The following is a 17,961-nucleotide window of genomic DNA, read 5'->3' on the forward strand; positions in this document are numbered from 1 at the left end:
TCTTTATTGAGTTCACTAAACTGTTTAAATATTTTTATTACTTTTTTTAATTTTGAATAGTTGCTTATAATTGTACAAAATTGTATTTATAACAATAATTTCTTCATTCGAACATTTTGTATCGTTTTAAATTTTTTTTAAATTTTATAATTATTATTTTTTAAAGTTCTTGCTTTAATTTACCTTTTCTGTATGTTTAAGCTTGTACTTTGGTTAAATTAAATCTGTCACACAATTTGCAACAGAAATAAATTGATTTTGTTTCATATTTTTCAAGAAGTTTTTTTCTATTTTTTGTTGTTTTTTTCTTTGTTTTGTTTTTTAAGGCTTGTGAATACCTACAACTTTCTTCGTCACTTGTATCCTCATTGCTTATAATACATTGCATGTGCACCCAACGCTTACAAAATGTACATATTTTTTCCTCATATCCTTTTTTATGTTGTCCAAAGCAGTACATACAATAAAATTTTATGTCTTCAGATTGCAATAGCAGTGTGTGAGCTATATGCAGCCTATATTGTACTGGATCAAAAGTATTATCGAATGGTATATTTTTTCCTATACATTCTAAATAATGAGTAGTAAACGGTCCACAATTGCTATGATCATTTTCATCTTGATATGGTCTATCTAATATTTCAATTCTTCGCCACGTTATTCCTTTTAATTCATATAAACTGCTACATTCTTTTACTTTGCTTATGTACTTTAAAAAGGTTTCATATGCTCGATCACTATCATAAGATTTTCGTTTAGGATCTAACAATAAAAAAGTTTTTTCCCTTTTATCAATAACAATTACTGAATAATGTCCTCCGTAACAGTATGGTATTGCTAGTTTTGTTTTTAGTGGTGTACGAATCGTTAATATTTCAGATGTTATACTCTCTGATCTATTCTCTGAGTAATGTCCAATTGCTTTACCCGAAATATCTAGTGGCATATAAGAAACATCATTCCATGTATTCGCATGTGTAGCAGTATAGCAGTCTATTACTATTGAATTAAACCAAGACGTTTCAGGAATAATTTCACTAAACTCATGTGCAGTTAATTGAAATTTTTCATGTAATAGGAATGCATCTTTTTTGGGTTGATAGATACCTATTTTCACAGAACCTGAATGAGATAATGTATAATAAATGACATCAAATATTAATCCGTTAGGAAGTATTCGACATTTTTCAACTTTACATGTTTTTATTTTGTCAATTATTACTTCCTCTACTTTATCTTCCATGTCTACACTCTTGTAGAGTTTGTCGTTCTCAGTATCAGAAATTTTTTTATTACGATTCCATTGTTTAGTAATATTTAGTTTTTCATTTGTTGTTATTTTTTTGCCTTTATTGCTAAACGTTTGACCTTTTTTAACTTTTTAACAGTATTTTCAGCATTTAGTCCTTTCATTTTTAGTTTGTATGGTATACTTTTTTTCGTGTTTACAATATTTGTTACTTCTTTCTTCTTTAAGTTATTTAAACTTAATGTTTTTTGTTGAAATTTACTAAGATGATATTGTTTTTCGTTTTTGCTGTTTTTAGCTTTTTCAATATTACTTGCAAATTTCCTAATTTTTGCTGCACCAAACACAGTGTAGCGTTTTTGCTCCTTAGTATTTAACTCTGCAATTTCCTTACTTGTTCTTGCCCACTTTTCTGTTTCAAAAGGACTTGTAGCTACATCAGGGTAATTTGGTTTCGCTTTTATGTTGAACTAGCGATGTATTCCTCGCTCGCTAACGCACGCTCGGTTAAAATTGTACTTATTGTTGTTTACTTATTGTAGTTTATGTATATTATATATATAACTAGCTATAACAAACGCGCGTAAACGCGCGTGAAATTTTGGTGTTTTGTTTATAATCTTGAAATCATCATATTTATTAATATATTCCAATTAAAACATTCAAATTTCAAACACTTATACAAAATATAAATACTGATCCGGTGTGCTATTCTGTAATTTCTCTTCACTTCACTTTAAAGGACCCCGCACAAAATAGTATAGTATAGTATAGTATAGTATAGTATAGTATAGTATAGTATAGTAGTATAGTAGTATAGTATAACAAACATCTAAAATTACTAAAAAGATATTCTGCTTTTTGGTATCAAAAATATATTTTTAAACATAAAAAACTTAATTTCCCCTTTTGAATTTTATTTTCACTTTGAAAACTTCGAGTTTTAAATATTTAATTTCATTTAAAATTCAGAAAAAATTGCAAAAATTTTAACGCAATTGTTTATAGATGCTTGAATTTGGGTAAAATTTTCTCAAAAAAATCAATGTTGGTCATGGGTTTTACCGGGCATTGAAGTTTTGAGTATAATTTTTTTCAAAAATGCATAGCTCTGAGACGTTTTAATCGATTTTGTTCATATTTATGTGACTAATAATTGTTTTATTGATAATTTTAATGCAATAGAAAACAAAAAAAAAAATTCGGAAATTGCCCCAAAAAAAGTAAAAAAAAATTTTGATTCCACTTTTTCGGGCATAAGCACCCCTTCGATTTTTTTCTATTCATGATATTTAAATTCCTTATCTTCTCCTGAATTTTTTCAAAAAAAATTGCTGGAGACTTTAAAACTAACTAAAGTATTCAACTTTTTGTCCTGCAGCGCACGTATTTTGTATTTACACGAACGCGTCGAGCCTGAGGTCCATGTGCCGGACAATCCTATTTTATTTTTGATTTCTTAATCCTTACTATTATTTTGATTATGAAGTTATTTATACACATACTTATTTTATACTAAAGAAAAAATATGAAATAAATAATTACTATTGTTATAAACATTTTATAAACAAAGTTAACCACCCTGTAATTATCATTGTGGAAGATAAACTTTTACAAGGGTCAATTTTTCTAAAAAAAATTTAATTTAAGTCATGGGTCTTTCAATTTTTTAAACTTGGAATAAATATAGTTTTTATGAGAGAAAAATTAGGAAAAAAAATTTTTTAAATTGGAGATTTTTCCGGTCATCAAACATTGAAGAACAATTTTTAAAGGAAACATTTTTATGCATTTATAGTTGGATTTTATTTATATTTTAGGATATAATAATAGATTTACTAACAATTTAAAGTGTATTATTTAAAAAAAATTAAAAATTTATTCGTGGAATAAAAACTATTTCACCTTTAGATTTTCCAACAATAATTTCTGCAGAAATAACATTTCTTAATAAAGATTTGACAACTAATCGGGTACCATTACATAATCCTTTAACCAAATTCATATTCCTTAAAAGCATAATTATACATCCCTCCTTTAATGATAATCTATGAGGTGGTAAACCATCTGGTGTTAAACTATTTAAAACTTCCACTGGAACAATGTTATTGATGTCTTTCTGATCCTCGTCTACATGTGAATCTATACTGTAATAAACAACTTCATTTCCTTCTGAATTTGACAAAATACGATCATTCATATCTAATACCTCAGAATTTGTTAATGAAAGAATGCAAGAAGAATAAGCAGATACATCATTTCGACTTATTGATGAACCATATATTTCTTCAATTAAATTTCCATTCGAAATCAAATCTTGTGGAATTTCTAAAACGTTATTTTTCTTTTCAAATGTACTTTGATGTTTACCATCGCCGACATTTAATAACCAGTTTGAAAAGTTTATCTGATTATTATTTAATCTAACATTAACGTGTAACGACCTAGTTTGAAAAAGATGCCACAATTTACTATTTTTCACACATACTTCAACAATATGAGTCCGACTACCGTGTGGAACAATTGGCAAAATTTGCCTAAAATCTCCTGAAAGCAAAATAACTTTACCTCCAAACGGTTTCTTACATTTCGTAATATCCCTCAACATAACTTCCATTGCTTGTAAAGCATATTTAGGTGCCATTGTAATTTCGTCCCAAATAATGATTTTAGCACTTCTTAAAAGTTCACTGTGTTTTGACATCCCACTTATATTACATGTTGAATCTTCATTAATTGGTATAGGAAATTTAAACATAGAATGTGCCGTTCGTCCACCTTTTAAAAGATTCGCAGCTATACCAGTCCATGCTACTGATAAAACCACCAATCCTTCACTCTCTACAGTTGTAATTATTGTATTATGTAAATAACTTTTACCACTTCCTCCAGGTCCATCGAGATAAATATATCTATTACTACAATTATCATTATGTACTGCCATCATAATATCATTGAAAACATTACGTTGGTCATCATTCAAACTTTTAATAAGACAATCAGACTTTATTTTAAGTAATTGTAATTCTAAAGCACTATTTTCCTTACTTACTGAATTATAATCATCAAAAACTTTCTGATTAATATGTGGCAAACCAAATTGATGGAGCGAAAATCCATGAAAACTAAATACTTCATTAATTAGAATTAATGATTTTTGAATCGATACTTCCACAGGTAAATCATTCTCAAAAATCATATCTTCTTTGTATTTATTCCATAAATCAATAGCATTAACAGGCGATCCAAATACACATATGTATGCTAATAAACGACAAAGTTCTTTAGGAAACTTCATACTCACAGCTTCAGTCAAACAATTGTTCCATTCGTTATCGTCTACCATTAAATTTCTCGCACGTGCAGCTTCTGTAAAAGTGTTGTATGTAATACCTTCATAAGTTTTTATATCTTCAAATGACTTAGCACCACGTACATAAAGTAGTAAAAGTCTTAGAAAATACCTTTCAATATCTTTTGGACTAACAAAATACATTCGACAAATTAAGATTTTAGTTATTCGTTGTCTTACTTTCCAAGTTTTTGAAGATTCAACAAAAACATAGTTATGAGGTATTTCTGTATATAAATATTTGCGCGCCTCGGAATCTTCTGCATTCAATTTAAACCATGCCGTCAATGTCGTGTTTTTGAATTTGTTAACGGCTTCTTCCTCTAATCCTTCTTGAAAACATATTGATTGTTGATTAGGTAAATGTACAGCTAATCTGTATGTTGCATGTGATTGTTCATGCATAGGAAATTCGTATAATCTATGCATTGCTTCTGGTGGACATACATATCGTGTATTTAAATAATATTGAATTTCATCATATTGCATTTCTTGATTATCATCCTTGTAAACAATAAATGCACAGTCATGGCCCTTATAGCAATATTTAAATAAATATTTAATGCCACCTGTACTACTACATACCATAACAGTTATGTGACATTCAAATTTTTTACTTAAATATGGATTGTAAGGTACAATCATTGAATTATCTGCAATACACTTAATTGATCCATCTTTATTATAAAAGATAATTTGCTTACCATCTTTTCTTCTTCTATATTCTGGATAATTCTTAGAGTGATAAGATGTTTCTGAACAAAATGGCTTCGGATAATATTTCGTACAAATTTTTTTTTCAGAGTCCATGCAAGGTGAATTTATATTTTGATTACCACAAGGCCCATGGACTTGAAACTGCTTTACAATATTAAATAGCTCAGGATTCTTTATTTCATCTGGTATTTCTGCACATATTATTTTATCTACAGTTTCAGTATCACGGATCTTTTCACTTAAAAATGTAATGAAATGCACATGAGGCAATCCACGCTTTTGAAACTCTATTACATAAACAAATGCAATAACTGGACCAAAAATTTCTTCATCTTTTATTTCTTTCATTAATTCTTGTACTTTTCTCCTAAAAACTCTTGCTACAATCCCACCATTTTGGATTCATTTTGGAAGTCATGGTAATAAATAAATCTGGTCTTCCAAATTCTTGAACTAATCGCATAGCATCCATGAAAGATTGTTGATAGGAACGTGGCCCTCCAGTAAATGTTGAAGGCAAAATAACAATTTTTCCTGGTCGAACATTCTCTTCTTTAACTTTATTATTAACATAATCCATTAATCCACAATACATTTCTGCTCAAAGTTTTTTCTGTTCTAAACGAATGTATTTTAAACGCTCACCTTCTACTTTTGACCAGATGTCAACTATATATTGTTGAGTTAATTTTTCTAATGCTAAACATGGATTAAAAGTGCCTCTATATGAAAGTCGATACATATAAAACTGTAAAGGAGTAACATTACGGTTACCTTTAATATGTTTGATGTTAACAGTCCATCCAGGATCACCTGAAGGAAACATTAAAGGATACGTCATAGGATCAACATTTGCACTAAGACTGGAAATTGGAATACTTTCAGAATTCTTTGGATATATACATATATCTCGTTCCATGGGTGGTTCACCATCTTCGCTTACAAATATAACTGCTACTTCATCAGATGACGGAAGATTAAATTTCTTTTAATTCAATGATCTATCGCGTTTAATCCACATTTCAATTTTTCTAGGAGGCTTATTTAATAATTTTGCTCTTGCTTCCTCTTCAATTTCTACTTCTCGCATCATTTTAAATGCTTTAGCATATGGATTAATCTCTCGAAGTAATAGGTCTAATTCCACCAATAATACTCTTAGAATTTTTTCATTACATTTGTTTTTCAATCGTTCTTGAACAGCTTCATTTGAATCAATGACATACAATTGACCATATTTACGTCTATCATCATCTTTCGGATGTAAAGAATATGTACAATGATATACTTGACCGTGAATTCGAAAAACATACGGACCAGATCCTTTTGGAATTTCCAATTTAGCACCCATACTCGCAAAAGCTAACGAACTATTATAAAAACGAATATTTTTTTTAAAATTATTACCTTCCGAGTTAGAATTGCTCAATAAACTTTTTAAATATAATGGATAAGGATTTAGTTCATTTAATTTTACTTTCCCTTTATGGCAACATGTACTAAATTTTTTGTCTTGCGGCCTTTCGCACAAAAAATTTAATGAACTACAAAACTCACACTTAACATTCATCAAACCTAAATAATTTTGTAAAACACTATTTTCATCAAAATCTTCAAAAGAAGTCATTGCAACTTTTCATATTTTTAACGTCTTCCTATTTTGCTTACTATATTTACATGATACATTTTTTCTTCGTCGCTCTTTCTTATCAACATCCATTTCCAGAGATAATTGTTTTCTTTTACTTATTAAATTTTTATTTTGACGATCTCTTTTCTCAATTTCTGTTTCTAAAGATAGTTTTATTTTTTTGCATAACAAATTCTTTTCTTCACGATCTCGTTTCTCAATTTCTGTTTCTAAAGATAGTTTTATTTTTTTGCATAACAAATTCTTTTCTCGACGCTCTTTCTTTACAATATCCGTATCTTCACGTTTTCGCTTTCTTTGTTTATCTTCTTCTTGTCGTTTTCTTTTTTGTTCTACTGTTTCTTCAAACCTTATCTTTCTTTTTCTCTCTATATCTTTTATTGCACGATTACTCTTTTTCTCATTTTCCTCATACAAGGGAAATTCGATCATTGTATTCTCAGTAGATAATACTTTGTTTTCATCATTAAGAATATGCAGAATCTTAGATTTTGTAACTAATAAATTTTCAGATCGATCATCAAAAAGACGTCCCCAATTAGGTTCGAGAATTATAGATCTTACAACAGACGATTCTTCTGACGGAAAATGATACAAATAATTATATTTAAATATTAAATACAAATATTGTCTCATTTCAGAATGAATATAATCAATATTATTTGGCAACATATTAAAGTATACAGAAGTGGCAAATGCTATTGCAAATAATCCACAATCAGTACCATTCGGTTGTTGCTGGACAGCCACAAAAACAACTGGTGGTTCGAAAGGATACAATTTACACAAATAATCTTTTTGATGATGATTCAAACATCCATTATTTACACTATCATAAATATAAAGACTTGTACCATCATAATATGTACAAATCCAATGACCAGATTCGTGCCATCCACTGAATAAAATTTGAATATGCTGTTGTTTTTTTTCAATAGGAAGAATTAATTCTAGTGTATTTAAAAGCAACGTACTTTGCATATTAAAAGTATAATTTGAAACTCTTCTCAATAACTTTTCAAATTCGTGCATATGATTATCATTGAGCATTTCGCCCTCACTGAGAATAATAGCATAATCTTTATCACTTAAATTAACGTTATTCCTTTCCCTGTTTGACATAGTTACAATATTTTATACTGTATTTGTATTTGTACTTTCTAAATCTAGTAGTATTATTAGTGTATTTTTCTATGATCTAGTATTACTTTAAAAAACTTTATTTCATTTTTAATTTACTCTTTCATTATCATTCTTAAAATTTTCATTCAATTTTCATTTCCATTTTTCATAAATATTTTGATTTTAAGATCATAAAAATTATAATTTTAATATGTATGTATTCATTCCATTTTTGTACATCTCATTTCCTTTTTTTTCTATATTCATTTCATTTCAATCATCAAATATTTCATTTCATGTCTTATTTCATTTGTCCAATATCATATAAATATTTCTTTTCATGTCTTATTTCATTTGTCCAATATCTTTTTTTCCATACATTATTTCATTTTTACCCATCAAAATTTATTTTCCACGTCATTCTATTTTTGCCCCTCAGTTTTATTTTTCCCATTTGCTATTCCATTTTATCCCGTCTAATTTCAATTTTTCTAATTATCCAATTAATTTTCAACTTTTTAAAGTTGTACTTCGCATTAAAAACATCTTTTCTTTTTATTGTAAATTTTCACTTAACTACTGTATTTAATTTTTCACAAATTTTTTAATCACCAACAATTTTTAATAATTAGAACAGACTATTTTTCACTAACATTTTTATAATCACGGAAACACTTCTCAAATAAAAAAAAATTATTATTTTATATTTTATATTTTTATGTACAATTATATGATTATTAATTTTTCGAACTAACAATTTTTTTTAACAATTTGCATACATAAATTTTTTTAACAACACATTTTTTTTCAAACACTTGGTCACAAAATTGTTTAAACACACAAATTTTTTTAATTTCATTCACAATTATCACTTAGTCACAAATCTCTTTAAGAACAATAACTTTTTTATCAACTATAACACATTTTCAATTTATAAAAATCAATAAATTTTTCCTTAACGACTTTTTACACTAAAACTTTTTTTAACAATACATGGTTCTTTAATCACTCGGTCACAATATGTTTTAAACACAATAAATTTTTAATTTTAATCACAATTTTCACTTCGTCAAAAAAAATTTTAAGCACTTTTTTACACACTTTCATAGTTTTCTAATTAATATATTTAATATATTTTCATTAATTGATATTTATTTAATCACTATCATTACTTTTTATTAATTTTCCTTCGTTTTTCACAATCCTCTTCATCTGAGAGGACGAACGCAACTAAAGTAATAAAGTTTCAAAAATTAATAAATTTTTCCACAATTCAGGTACCTGGCTATAAACCCATTCTTGAAAAGGTCTTTAAATAATAGATAGATAACAACTCATTTGTTTTGATTTTGAAGTAACCTTTGAGGCAATTAACTTCTCTCTCTAACCATAATGCTTGAATACAAACTTTCCTTTTCTTAAGAAGAGACAAATCAGTTAAAGGACAACATAATATTATTCCCTCTCCTTACTCAAAACAATCAAATGCAATCTTTCCTCTTCTAATGGATAGAGCGAGCTCCTTTTTTCTCTCCCCCTCTCTCTACCCAAAGCTAAAACTTCTCTTTCTCTCTCAAGAAGAAAATTAATAAACCAATCAGTGAAAGGGCATTATTATTATATTATATTAATATATCTATATATATGAAATTTTTCTCTCCCCACTCAAGATAATCAACTGCAATCTTTCCTTTTCTAATGAATAAAGCGAGCTCATTTTCTCTCTCTCTCTCTCTACACCCAAAGGTAAAAGTTCTCTTTCTCTCTTAAGGAGAAAACAGCATGGGGCTGCGGACAGAATGAATGAATGAATGAAATCGAAGATTATTATTTAAAGAATTATAACATTACAATATTTCATGATATACAATATTCTTCACATATAACTTTTCAGGAAATTCTATATTTTTATATATAGCAGAATCAATAGCATGAATTTTTAGATGTTCCTTGGATTTAACTCTAGAACAACCAACATAAATTTGACCATGACCAAATGTTGAAATTGGTAAATAAATTCCTACTCTATCAAAAGATTGTCCTTGAGATTTATTAATAGTCATGGCATAAGCAAGTCTAACAGGAAATTGTCTTCTTACCATTTTGAAAGGATATGTGTCTTGAGAAGGAGATAAATCAATACGTGGAATAAAAACTATTTCACCTTTAGATTTTCCAGAAATTATTTCTGCAGAAATTACGTTTCTCAATAATGATTTTACAACTAATCGAGTCCCATTACATAATCCTTGAACTAAATTCATATTTCTCAAAAGCATAATTATACATCCTACCTTTAAAGATAATTTATGAGGAGGTAAACCATCTGGTGTCAAACTATTTAAAAATTCTATTGGAATAATATTATTTACATCTTTTGGGTCGTCATCGACATGTGAATCAACACTATAATAAACTACTTCTTGTCCTTCTAATTTTAACAAAATACGTTCATTTAGATCTAACACTTCAGAATTAGTCAATGAAAGTATGCATGATGAGTAAACAGATACATCATTTTGATTTATTGACAATCCATATATTTCATCTATTAAATTTCCGCCAGAAATCAAATCCTGTGGAATTTCTAAAACACCGTTCTCTTTTTCAAACATAGAATGAGTTTTACCGTCACCAACATTTAATAACCAATTTGAAAACTCTTCCTCTTTATTATCCAATCTAACATTAACATGTAAGGACCTAGTTTCAAAAAGATCCCACAATCTACTATTTTTCACACATACCTCAACAATGTGAGTGCGACTGCCATGCGAAATAATTGGCAAAGTTTGTCTAAAATCTCCTGAAAGCAAAATAACTTTACCGCCGAATGGTTTATTACATTGTGTTATATCTCGCAACATAGTCTCCATAGCTTGTAAAGCAAATTTAGGTGCCATCGTAATTTCATCCCAAATTATAATTTTGGCATTTTTTAAAAGTTCAGCGTGTTTTGACATTCTACTTATATTACATGTTGAATCTTCATTGATTGGAATAGGAAATTTAAAAACTGAATGTGAGGTTCGTCCACCTCTTAAAAGATTAGCTGCTATACCAGTCCAAGCAACTGCTAAAACTACTAATTCTTGACTTTCAAGAGTAGCAATAATTGTATTTTCTAAATAACTTTTACCACAACCACCAGGTGCAGAAACAAAAAAGTACCTATTTTTGCAATCATCATTATGTATTGCTGCCATGACATCATCAAAAATTTTGCGCTGATCATTGTTCAAACTTTTAATAAGTACTTCACTTTCTTCTTTGAGCAATTTTAATGATAGTTCATTAGCTTTCTTGTCGACAGAAATATAATCGTCGATAATTTTTTGATCAATATTTGGTAAACCAAATTTATTTAGAGAAAATCCATGAAAATTAAGCACTTCATTAATTAATATTAACGCTTTTTGAGTTGCTACTTCTACAGGTACATTATTATCAAAAACCATGTGTTCTTTGTACTTATTCCATAAATCAATTGCATTCACAGGCAATCCAAACACACATATATATGCAAATAGACGACAAAGTTCTTTAGGAAATTTCATGCTTACAGCTTCAGCCAAACAATTATCCCATTCACTATCATCTACTATCAAATTTCGTGCACGCACTGCTTCTACAAAAGTATTGTATGTAATACCTTCATATGTTCTTACATCTTCAAATGATTTAGCACCACGTACATAAAGTAGTAAGACTCTCAAAAAATATCTTTCAACATCTTTCGGACTTACAAAATACATGCGGCAAATTATAGGTTTGGTAATTCGTTCCCTTATTTTCCAAGTTTTTGATGATTCAACGAAAACATACTTATGTGGTATTTCTGTGTACAAATACTTGCGTGCTTCAGGATTTTCTCGATTTAATTTGAACCATGCTGTTAATGTCGTATTTTTAAATTTATTAACTGCTTCTTCTTCTAATCCTTCTTTAAAACATATTAATTGCTGATTTGGTAAATGTACAGCTAATCTATAAGTTGTATGTGATTGTTCATGCATATTGAATTCGAATAATCTGTGCATAGCTTCTGGTGGACATACATAACGTGTGTTTAAATAATTAACAATTTCATCATATTTCATTTCCTCATTATCATCCTTATAACCTATTATTGCACAGTCATGACCTTTATACATATATTTGAATAAATATTTAATGCCATCTGTACTACCACATGGTATAACACAAATATGACCTTCAAATTTTTTACTCAAATACAGATTATATGGTACGATCATCGAATTGTCAGCGGTACATTTAATTGACCCATCTTTGTTATAAAAAATGATTTTTTTACCATCATTTCTTCGCCTGAGTTCCGGATAATTCTTAGAACCATAAGTTGTTTCAGAACAAAACGGCTTTGGATAGTTTTTTGTACAAACTTTCTTCTCAGGGTCCATGCAAGGTGAATTCATATTTTCTTTTCTACAAGGCCCATGAACTTGAAATTGCTTTACAATCTTAAAAAGTTCTGGATTCTTTGTTTCATCTGGAATTTCAGCACATATCATTTTATGTAAAGTTTCTGCATCGCGAATTGGATTACGTAAAAATATAATTAAATGCACATGTGGCAATCCACGCTTTTGAAATTCTATGACATAAACAAAAGCAAGAATTGGTCCAAAAATTTCTTTTTCTTTTATATCTTTCATTATCTCTTTCACTTTTTGTTGAAAAACTCTAGTCACAATATCCGGACGATCAGATGCAATTTCAATATCCAACAAATTTTCTGTAATCTCACGCCACTTTGGATTACATGTCATGGTAATAAATAAATTTGGTTTTCCAAATTCTTGAACTAATCGCATAGCATCCATAAAACATTGTTGATAACAACGTGGCCCTCCAATAAATGTCGAAGGTAAAACAATCATTTTTCCAAGTCGAACATTTTCATTTTTTGCTTTATTACGAACATAATCCATTAATCCACAATACAATTCCGCTCGAAGTTTTTTTTGTTGTAAACGAATGTATTTTAAACGTTCACCTTCTACTTTCGACCAGACATCAACTACATATTGTTGAGTTAATTTTCCTAATTGTAAACATGGATTAAAAGTTCTTCTACATGCAAGACGATACATATAAAATTGTAAAGGAGTAACATTTCGAGTACCTTGAGTATGCTTAAGGTTAACAGTCCATCCAGGATCACCATGAGGAAAAATTAAAGGATATGTCATGGGATCAACATTTTCGCTAAGACTAGATATTGGAATACTCTTTAAACCTTTTGGGTGTATACATATATCACGTTCCATAGGAGGTTCACCATCTTCGCTAACAAATACAAGTGCTACTTCACTACAAGATGGAACATTAAATTTGCTTTGATTCAATGATCTATCTCGTTTAATCCACATTTGAATATTCCTTATAGGCTCATTTTTAGATTTTGCTAGTGCTTCTTCTTCTAATTCTACCTCTCTCATCATTTTAAAAGCTTTAGCATAAGGATTAATTTCCCTTAATAATTTGTCTATTTCTTCCATTAATGATGATAAACATTTCTTATTAGATTTATTCTTTAATCGTTCAAGTACTGCTTCATTAGTGTCAATAATGTACAACTGACCATATTTTCGATTGTCATCACCATCGGGATGAAGGGCATATGTATTATGATACACTTGTCCATGTACACGATAAATATAAGGCCCATTTCCTTTAGGAATTTCTAATTTTGCTCCTATGCTGGCGAATGCTAAGGAATTATTATAAGAACGAATATTTTCTTTATAATTTTTACCTTCAAAGCTTGAATCAAATAACAAAGTTTTTAAATAAAGCGGATAAGGATTTAATACTTTCAACTTTACTTTTCCTTTGTGACAGCAACTATTAAATAATCTATCTGACGGCCTTTCACACAAAAAATGTAACGCACTACAAAACTTACATTCTACATTCATCAAACCTAAATAATTCTGTGAAACTTTACTTTCATCGAAATCTTCAAAGGACATAATTGCTACTCCTACAGTGTCTAACTTTTTTTCATTTTTCTTATCGTTTTTACATGCCAAATTCTTTTTTTGACGCACTTTCTTTTCATCCTCAGTTTCTGTATCTAATTTCTTCCTCTTACGTAACAAATCTTTTTCTTTGTGCACTTTCTTTTCATCCTCAGTTTCTTTAGATAATTTCTTCCTCTTATATGCCACATTTCTTTCTTTGCGTATTTTCTTTTCATCCTCAGTTTCTGTAGCTAATTTCTTCCTCCTACATGCCGCATTTTTTTCTTTGCGTATTTTCTTTTCATCTTCATTTTCTGTAGATAATTTTTTTCTCTTATATGCCAAATTTCTTTCTTTTCGTATTTTCTTTTCATCCTCAATTTCTATTGAAAGTTTCTTCTTTTTGCATGTCAAATCTCTTTTTTGGAGTTCTATTTTTGGAATTTCTGTTTCATTACGATTATCTTTTGTCAGTCTATTATGCTCTTCTATAATTATTTTCTGCACATCATATTTTCTTGCACAAAGTATTTTCTTATCATTTTCTTCACTTAGGAAATGCTTCATTTCTAAATATTTACGTGGTGAAACTTTATTTACATTATTATTAGTTGCACCAATTCTTTTCTTTTCACTTGCGTCATTCAAAGAACGTTTAATTTCTAATTGTTGTGTTGATATAACTCTATTTGCATTATTATTTATAAAACTGTTATAAAAATATGAAGGGTTTAATCCAGCAGTTTGAAGTTCTTCAGCTCGATTTATTAAAAGACAATTCCAATCATCCTCTACAATTGAATTTCTAATAATTGACGATCTCACTGAGGGGAAAGGATTCAACCGATTATTTTCAAAAATTAATTTCAAATGTTTTCTCATTCTATCATTATCAGTTTCATAAATTACACTGTTTGGCATTATGTTGAAAAATACAGATGTTGCAAATGCTATTGCATATACTCCACACTCAACACTTCCAACCGGTTGTTGATCAACAGCTACAAAAACTACTGTTGGTTTAAAAGGGAACAATCTAATTAAATATTCTATTTGATGAATATTCAAACACCCTGCATTAAGGCTATCAAAAATATAAAGTCTTACTCCATCGTAATAAACACAAATCCAATGACCAGAATTGTTATTACCGCTAAAAACTATTTGAATATGTTTATCTCCTTCTCTAATTGGAACAATTAAATCAAGCAATTGTAAATACAAAGTACTTTGCATAGTGAAAAAAGAATTTGAATCATTTTTTAATAATTCTTGAAATTTATACATATGCATATCATTTAACATTTCATTTACATTTTCAATAATCTTAAAATCTTCATTACTTAAAGTAAAATACTCTTTTATGTTTGACATGGTATCCTCCTTCAACTTTTAAACTACCGATAAAGTCACTTTTCAAAACAAATCTTTTATTTTAGTTTCTGGCTTTAAAAAATGTACTTACATGTGTTTCACCTATAAAATATTTCATTAACTATTATTCAGCTAACAAATGCAACAATGATAGGCTTATATGAATGTGAATTAGCGTTGTTAAATCTTTATCCACATTACATCATTTTCTATAATGATTATTATTTTACTTATTTTCCTCTGCTCTTTTTATTAATATTCAAATCAATATTCTACTCACAAACTATTATTTCACCCATAAAACCACTTCAACCCTTAAAACAATATTCAACCCTCTTTCTTTCTATTTCAATATTTTTCCAAAAGCCAGCATCCACTATTATCAAACAGTCAATATTTTTTTCCAATATCGAAATATATTCAATACTAATGTTATCTTATATCATATTTTATTATCCTCAAAATCCAAATATCTTTAATGCCAAAATTATCCAATACCAAAAAATTTTTCCAAAAACCAACTTCCACTATGGTCAAATAATCAATATTTTTTTTCCAATATCAAAATATTTTTCTTTAATACCACAATATTTTCAATACCAATGTTATCCAATATCTTTCTTTATCCTCAAAATCGTAATATCTTTAATGCCAAAATTATACAATACCAAAAAATTTTTCCAAAATCCAGCTTCCACTATTATCAAACAATCAATATTTTTGTTCCATTATCAAAATAGATTCATTAATAATGTTATCCAATATCTTTCTTTATCCTCAAATTCGTAATATCTTTAATGCCAATGTTATCCAATACCAAAAAAAAATGGATTAAAGTATTTTTTATATGAAATTTTCGATAATGATTATTATTTAACTTATTTTCCTCTGCTCTTTTTATTAATATTCAAATCAATATTCAACTCACAAACTATTATTTAACCCTTAAAACAATATTCAACCCTCTTTCTTTCTATTTAAATACTTTTCCAAAAGCCAGCATCCACTATTATCAATCAGTCAACATTTTTTTACAATATCGAAATATATTCAATACTAATGTTATCTTATATCATATTTTATTATCCTCAAAATCCAAATATCTTTAATGCCAAAATTATCCAATACCAAAAAATTTTACCAAAAACCAACTTCCATTATGGTCAAATAAGCAATACTTTTTTTTCCAATATCAAAATATCTTTCATACCAATGTCATCCAATATCTTTCTTTATCCTCAAATTCGTAATATCTTTAATGCCAATGTTATCCAATACCAAAATAAATTAATGGATTGAAGTATTTTCTATATGAAACATTTAAGACAACCAAAAGAAACAAATATCAAACAGTCAATATTTTTTTAAATAATAATAATGTAATATAATTTAAGAAGATTAAGGGGGGAACACCAGTTGTAACTCAAGAAATAATGCTTTTTACAAGAATATTTTCCAAAAGAACAATGAATCTTTTTAAAGAATACTATTTATTAGTTAAAAGTACATGTTAAAAGCTGTAATTTAAAAGAAAAAAAAATTTTTTTTAACAAAAACTTTTAGAGATATGAGCCATTGAAGTGGCGCCTTAAGAAAAAAGGCGAATTGCGGTGACCAGCATTCTGCAAGTATACTTCGTCTGAAATACAAAAATGAAATTGATTTACATTTATTATAAGATTATCTAGTTCGTGATCGAAGGATTTAAAAAAAAAAAAAAATTTGACAAAATGGCGACCTGTCAAAGTCAAAAGTCTAATTTTCGTTAAAAAAATACGGTCGATTTTCAGCTATATAAAAAAAAGTTTTGCATAAAAAAAAAATCCTTCGATCACGAACTAGACTTATATGTGTAAATGAAGCACATTAAATTTTAAATAAATCGGTTTCATGGTATTCGAGTAATCGTGGTCACCGACTTGGAAAATGTCATTTTGAGAAAAACGCATTCAAAGTTTCAACTTACTTTTTTTTGTTCAGAAGAAATTTTGTTTCCAATTTACAAAGAGTCATCGATTCCTGGACCATATAATAACTCTTCCGCAGTGGTTGCCGTTTCTAAATCATAGGAAAAGGCCATCTGTCGTTAGGGTCAGGTATGGCTGGCCACCTTGTCTGAAGCCACGGGACGCGCCGCTGCAGTGTTCTGTATATCTCATTTATTTTTCACCGGATCAAGTTTAAAATTTACAGACACATTTCTAAATATGTATACTTTAAGAAAATGCAAAAAAAAAATAATCGATTTTTCGAAAGTTACAACTGGTGTTCCCCCCTTAAACACATGCACTAAGTTATAATATAATATCTATATAATAATCAAGTTCAGTTACCTGAGACTATTAGAAGCATTTTTTTAGCGACACTACTGCAATGTTGTTGCAACGGTAGACGGTTGCTCTATGTTTATCTTACATCAGCAGTAGCCGTTTCACTCCATTGAGGAGAAGTGTTATACCCCCACTCTACCAATCTGGGCCTATATTAAGTTCTCGCGAGTGGCAGATAT

The 17,961-nt window shown here is 28.6% G+C and overlaps 2 protein-coding genes across 2 annotated transcripts; both read right to left on the reverse strand.

The window, feature by feature from the left end:
• Nucleotides 1-342: 342 nt before the first annotated feature.
• LOC127281007 (uncharacterized) lies at nt 343-5,666 on the reverse strand (the record flags this gene model as incomplete). The annotated part of the gene is made up of 2 exons (XM_051304477.1): nt 3,155-5,666; nt 343-1,122 (listed from the first exon to the last, which is right to left on the reverse strand). Coding segments are annotated over exons 1-2 (3,292 nt in total), but the record flags the coding sequence as incomplete, so codon positions are not given.
• A 4,272-nt stretch (nt 5,667-9,938) lies between these two features.
• Nucleotides 9,939-14,999, reverse strand: LOC127281005 (uncharacterized). The gene is made up of 4 exons (XM_051304476.1): nt 14,537-14,999; nt 13,376-13,825; nt 12,407-13,156; nt 9,939-12,214 (listed from the first exon to the last, which is right to left on the reverse strand). Exons 1-4 carry the CDS (start codon nt 14,997-14,999, stop codon nt 9,939-9,941), a joined length of 3,939 nt encoding a protein of 1,312 aa, XP_051160433.1.
• Nucleotides 15,000-17,961: the final 2,962 nt, after the last annotated feature.

The sequence above is a fragment of the Leptopilina boulardi genome, unplaced genomic scaffold (genome assembly GCF_019393585.1).
Source record: "Leptopilina boulardi isolate dan_hultmark-lab unplaced genomic scaffold, ZJU_Lbou_2.1 LbouV2_26, whole genome shotgun sequence".
NCBI classification, from domain to species: Eukaryota; Metazoa; Arthropoda; class Insecta; order Hymenoptera; family Figitidae; genus Leptopilina; species Leptopilina boulardi.

What these genes read in the sequence shown, in the direction of transcription:
- LOC127281005 (XM_051304476.1), bottom strand. Translation starts at nt 14,999, where the DNA reads ATGCCAAACAGTGTAATTTATGAAACTGATAATGATAGAATGAGAAAA. An exon ending in TAGACTGACAAAAGATAATC is followed by an intron (nt 13,826 to 14,536) that starts GTAATGAAACAG and finishes ATAATTCCTTAG; the next exon opens with CATTCGCCAGCATAGGAGCA. An exon ending in ACTCAGGCGAAGAAATGATG is followed by an intron (nt 12,215 to 12,406) that starts GTAAAAAAATCA and finishes GTGCAATAATAG; the next exon opens with GTTATAAGGATGATAATGAG.